Below are 5,835 nucleotides of genomic sequence, written 5' to 3'. Positions count from 1 at the left end.
ATTCCCCTGAAGGGAGACGCGCGTCCCCTGCTCTGCAGGCGAGAACGGCCAAGCCCGACCAGAGCCGCAGAGGGCGAACGCTGCCTAGGGCAGCCCTGGCAGGTCCCAGGTGATGGAGAGCTTCTTGTAACCTTTGCACAACCAGGCAGGAGTTAGTTACTATCAGCTTAAAAAAAGGAAAAAAGAAGAAAAGTAAAATAGACATCTTTAAAAAGTGTCGCTGAAGAACGTAAGATGAGTGGCAGCGTTACAACAGCAGCACGGGTCTGTCTTCCGCCAGTCAGAAAACGGGTCCTTTTCCTCTTTCCAGGGTCCGGCTGGAGCCAGAGGAATGGCAGCACTGAGCACATGGAAAGGAAGAGTTTATTTTAAAAAAACCTTTCTAACAATGAAAGTTATTTTTAAAAGTAGTAAAAAGAAGTAGTTGGATTATCTCCTACAGGGAAGGGAAAGGATAACCATCTTAAATACTCATTCAAAACCCAGTGAATTGGGTTTGTCTTTTGGGGTGGTTTTTTGTTTCGTTTTTCTGTTTTTTTTGGTAACTATCATTCCAGCGAGAGGTGAGGAACCCAGAGAAGAGAGGAGGAACCCCGCTTGTGGGACATTTCTTGCTGCCTGGGTCCCCGGGCGCCACGGCTCGCACCTACCTCCCGGGCGCCGCGGCTCGCCCTGGGGCGCCCTGTGCCGGGCCCAGCGCACCGGCAGCGGACGGCAGCCCCGGCACACCGGGAAGTGCCGCCCCGGGAGCAGCCGGGGCAGAGGGAGGCCAAAAAGAAATGGTGTTGTCTCCGGTTAAAACCCAGCCACGAAGGAGAGGAGGTCAAAGAGGGGAGACGTCCATGTGTCCGGCGGGAGCCGTGGGGCACCCGGTCACAGGTAGCGCTCCAGGCCGGCGGGGAAGCTGGGCTGCCGCATGTAGGCGTTGCCGGAGCCGAACTGGCCGAGGGGCGAGGCGGAGAGCCCCAGGAGCTGCTCGCCGTGCTCGGCGCAGGCCGCGGGCCGCATGGCCGGCAGCGCCAGTCTGCTGGGAGCCCCGTAGAGCTGGGGGCTGCCGGGCGAGTAGCCACCCTGCGCCACGGGCAGGTGGGGCGGCGAGGCGGCGTAGGGGTAGGCCAGGCCGTTGGGGCCGGCCCTGGCCAGCAAGCCGGGGCTGACGGGCTGCGCCTGGAAACACGGCGGCTCGGAGCTGCCCACGGAGCAGGCGGGCGCCAGCTCGGCGCCGGCCAGGGCCAACGCCGGGGGGCCCAGCTCGGAGGGCGGCGAGGGCTGCAGCGCCTGCTGCCCGCTGATGAGGCTGTCGATGCTGAACATCCTGGGGTGCTGCGAGGGGGCCGCCGGCGGCGCGCCGGCCGCGTACGGGTGGAAGACGGCGCCGGAGAGCTGGGGGCCGTAGCCGGGCGAGCAGAGGGCGTTGGGGTAAGGGGCGGCGGGCGCCGCGGGGCGGCCGGCGGGCGGCGGGGTGAAGGCGCTGGAGTTCTGCATGTAGCCGGGGTAGGTGGTGATGTCGGTGCGCTTGAAGCGCTTGCGGCGGCGCAGGAAGCTCCCGTTGTCGAACATGTCCTCGGCGGCCGGATCCAGCGTCCAGTAGTTGCCCTTGCCGGGGTGGCCGGGCTCGCGGGGGATCTTGACGAAGCAGTCGTTGAGGGTGAGGTTGTGGCGGATGCTGTTCTGCCACTTCTTGGGGTTCTCGCGGTAGAAGGGGAAGCGCTCGGTGATGAACTTGTAGATGCCGCCCAGCGTGAGCTTCCTCTCGGCGGCGTTGGCGATGGCCATGGCGATGAGGGCGATGTAGGAGTAGGGCGGCTTGCCCCGCTGCACCGGCCGCTTCCTCCGGCGGCCCCCGGCGGCGGGCGGCGGCTCCTCGAGCGGCGGCGGCGGCGGCGGCGGCGGCGGCGGCGGGGGGGTCCCGCTGCCGCCGCGCGGCTCCGGCTTCACCGGCAGCGCCTCGGCGGCGGGCGGCGACGCCCGGGGCCGCCCGGGGGAGCCGGGGCTGGCGGCGGCGGGGGGGCTGGGGGCCGCGCCGCCCGCCGGCAGCGTGCACATGCCTCGCAAGAAGGGGAAGCCGGCCGCGTTCATAGACGGCCCGCGCCTTCCTCCTCCTCCTCCTCGGAGGGGGGGGTGGGGTGTGCCAGCGGGAGAAAGACCCCCCCAGGGGAGGGGAAGGGGGGGAGAGGGAGGGGAAGGGGAGGGGGGCAGAAGCCGCGGCAGCTCCCGGCGACGGGGAGGTCGGCCCGGCGCTGCTCGGCAATATATAGGGCGCCCGGCTCCCCCCGAGGGGGGCGGCGGCCCGGCCCACCCGGCCCACCCCGGCCCCTCTCCCCCCGCCGGCCGGGGCTCTCCCGGGGGCCGCGCCGGGGGGGATGAGGCCCTCGGGGAGGGTGTCCTCACTCCCAAGGGTACATCCCCATGCTCTCTTTTGGGCTTTATTTTGCAGCGAACCCCCCTGGGGGGGGGGGGGCCTCCCGGGGGGGAGGTCCCGGGGGGTGCTAGCACGGCGGCCGGCTCCACTCCCAAACGAGTCTGGCCATTCGCTGTATCTCTCTTTTTTTTAAAGTCATTTTTCCTCCGAGGAGAAAAGAAAGCAAATTTCACCAGCCAAACCAGGGTGAGTTTCACCCCCCACCCAGCCTCCAACAGAAAAACAGGTAAGGTTCTCCCGGGGCCCCCACAGGGCTCTGATTTCGTTTTCTTTTTCCCTGGGAAAATTGCACAGACACAGCCCGTCAGGTAGCAGGAGGGACGGAGCAGCCGGGAAGAGCGGGGGTTCCTCTGGCCAAACCGACCCATGGGTGTAGTTATTTGCAGCCTGGCGGGACCCCCTGCAGAAGGAAACCAGATGTGGGCTGCCCACAGGTACCTCCCCACTGGGCGCGCAAGGGATGCGGGGCAGGGATGGCATTTTGGGGCTGCCGGGGGGAAGGGGACTCAGCGCCGCTGCAGAGGGACTGACCCCACGGCCGAGGCGGGAGGAGGACACCGCACTAGGAAAGCCCTACTGGGTTTCAGAGAAAACCCTTTGCTCTCCTCAGGTCGCTGTTGGAAATCTCAGTGCCCCGAGCCAGCTGGGCAGCATGGCAGCCCCCCGAGGCTGGCACCAGGACTGGTGGGCCTCCCGGCTGCTTTTCTGCTCCACCAGAAAAGCCGAGGGCTTTCACCTCATCCTCTTCCGTTGCTGCTGAGCACTGCCGGTAAGCGTGACGCCTGCCTGCGGAGAGGGCAGCCCCGAGCAGGTAGGGAAGCCAGCGCATTAAGGTGGCTTAGACAAGCTGGGAGGACTTCTAAATCCAGGCAGTACCTTTTATATGGAGCCACATGCCCCTACCCTGAACCTAATGAGATAGGTGGGAATGTCACACTGTGAATGTGGTAGCAGATGATTCCACTTTTCCCGACAGGAATAAAAATCACAGCCATCAACTCTGTCACTTGATTGAAACTATTTCCAATAGCAAAGCTGGATGAAAGCCCTTTTCCACGGACACGATTAGATATCTGGTCCAGGTTGTCTCATCCTCCTCCTTTCTGTTTCGAACCAAAAAGCCACACAGCCTTTTGGAAAAGATTCTCCATCCCTTTCCTTTAACCATTTCCCACCGGTTTTATTTACAGTCCAGATAAAAATTTCCTCACTTGCATCTGCGTGTATGTTTTTGTTCTTATTTTTCCTGCAGGCACTTGTGGTTCATTTTCTGGTGTCTTTAGGGCACAGGCAGAGAAGTGTGGGTCTAACAGAGCTGTGCTGGGTCCAGTCTTGGTCTCCCACAGACCAGCCAGGAGTGTTTGGGTAAACTGCCTCATTTTCCCTTCTGCCAAATGAGGATAAACAACAGAGGGGCACTGGGACATTAGATGTTGGCTGGAGCACAGATAGCAAGGTGATAAAGGGTGAAACACAGCCAGGAGTTCATCACAAACACTAGCTGATTTTTAGAGGAAGGTGCATTTCTCCGTTGATTATTTTGGCTTACATAAAGCAGAAGACGCAGCTCTTCTTCAGGAAGGAAAGCAAATTAAGAGCATGGCAGGAACCGTTCACTTGGCAGAACTGAGGGGAAAAGGAGTGAAGAGTCATTTATCTCATGGGGTGTGTGTTTAAATTGAGTGGGTATCTGAATATTGGCTACTTTATTCCAGTTAGAGGATCTGACTTTTCCAGTTGCTGGAGACAGGGGCAGGACAGACCCCACAAAGGTGAAGGGAATCAGCACTGAAAACCACTCAGTGAAGCAGAAAGAAAATGAAGCTACTGGGAGGAGGCAGAAACCTGCTCTGCAGGCACTGGCTGGTGTGATTTTCCGACAGAGCCAACGATTTTTATGTATTCTGATCCAGCAAGAATCGGTTTGTGGGGGAGAAGGGTTACTGGGTGGGAAGGAGGAACTGCTTTTCTCATTCAACCCCACAAACACATATCAAAAAAACCCTCGCTTATCACTCATTTTCTCCTTTTTTTTATTGATATAGACATCAGAAAAGGAGTTGGAAACAGAAACCCAACAGTATCGCTCTGTCTGGAGCTACCTGAACCTGAGATCACATCTACCAAAGGAAGACAGGTTGCCAGTGGACAACGGGATAGAAAGACCCAACTGCGTGAAGTGTTTATAGTCCAAGGCCCTGATCTCATGTAATTTTATGTATGGTGGGAGAAGCGCTGGCTCTGCCTCAGGCTGGCTGAGATTCCAGCTGGTGAGTACTTACTTTAAAACTGATGGGACCATTCAAATTGCCTCAGCTTTGCAGGGTTAGGACCCAGATGTCAAACTAGTTTTGGCAGACGGAGAAAACAGCAGGACGGAGGCGGGCAGGAGGACGCAGGCAGGAAGCAAGCTGAGTTTTACTGTTGAATAAGGAAAGCCAGACAAGACAGGTGCCAATTCCCACATATGCTTTATCAGTCAAGGTGCTCTTTCTGCCATGATCTTCTATAAGAAGGCTGGAAGATGATAATAAAGACGGCTAGCAAAATAATGTGATCTGTGTCTCTCTTTAAAATGAAGCGGTGAAGAGGGAATAAATCACATTTGCTAAGTATGCATAATTTTTGCCAGTATCTGCTGCCTTCTGCATCACTTCATCCTAATAGAGTACACAGAGCAATTTCAACTGCTTTTCTACCTCTGGACCCCCAACCATTTCGCACTAAAACTGCATACCCTTTAGAAATGTCACACACACAGGTCGCCGCAAAGCACAGGTGAACTTGCTTCTCCCAGTCACCTTTTGTGCGCCTGCAAGTGGCTGTGAACAACAGTTTGAAAACCACTTGTGTGTGCGAGAAATAGCAAAGACAGAGGGAGCACCAGTCTTTGTACTGTTAACCGAGCACAAATATCCATTACTTGATCATAATCCATCTGAGAAGACGTTTCTTTTGGGATGGGAGGATATCGTCCTTGTTTGTACCAGGAGAGGATGAAAAGAGTTGTGTCTCCTTCTCTAACACCCATTTTCTCTAACCCTTAGATCAAGAGTGGCCAATCCATCATTTATGTGGCACAGATATTGCAAGCTAGGACCATAGCCCAGCCCTGATGCAGAACTGGGCCAGTGAGAGCATTTCTGGGTACCCCAGATCCTCCCCTGGCTACCGTGGGGCAACCCAGGAGGGTCCGATGAGGCCATGTGATGCTGCCTGGCACCGCTCGGTCTCGTGGCACAGCAGTGGGATCCCTGGGGGCGTGGGGGTGGACCCCAGCTGACACGGCACCAAGCAGAGCAAGGGGGCTCCAGAGGGCTGTCGCTCCAGAGAAACAGGGTTGTGCACCCTCGGAGATATGCTGCTTCAGCATCCCCGTGAGGGATGCCACCTCTTAGAGGAGGAACGGGTGA

The 5,835-nt window shown here is 58.1% G+C and overlaps 1 protein-coding gene across 1 annotated transcript; it reads right to left on the bottom strand.

Moving 5' to 3' along the window:
• Window positions 1-873: 873 nt before the first annotated feature.
• FOXE3 (forkhead box E3) lies at window positions 874-2,079 on the bottom strand. Its single transcript, XM_026104475.2, has one exon. It carries the CDS (start codon window positions 2,077-2,079, stop codon window positions 874-876), a length of 1,206 nt encoding a protein of 401 aa, XP_025960260.2.
• Between the last annotated feature and the right edge of the window lie 3,756 nt (window positions 2,080-5,835).

Source organism: Dromaius novaehollandiae, chromosome 8 (genome assembly GCF_036370855.1).
Source record: "Dromaius novaehollandiae isolate bDroNov1 chromosome 8, bDroNov1.hap1, whole genome shotgun sequence".
Taxonomy (NCBI): Eukaryota; Metazoa; Chordata; class Aves; order Casuariiformes; family Dromaiidae; genus Dromaius; species Dromaius novaehollandiae.
Note: the sequence above shows the minus strand (reverse complement) of the source record. Positions and strands in the feature narration are given on the sequence as shown.

Bases quoted from the DNA above. Each gene is read 5' to 3' on its own strand.
- FOXE3 (XM_026104475.2), bottom strand. From the start codon at position 2,079: ATGAACGCGGCCGGCTTCCCCTTCTTGCGAGGCATGTGCACGCTGCCG.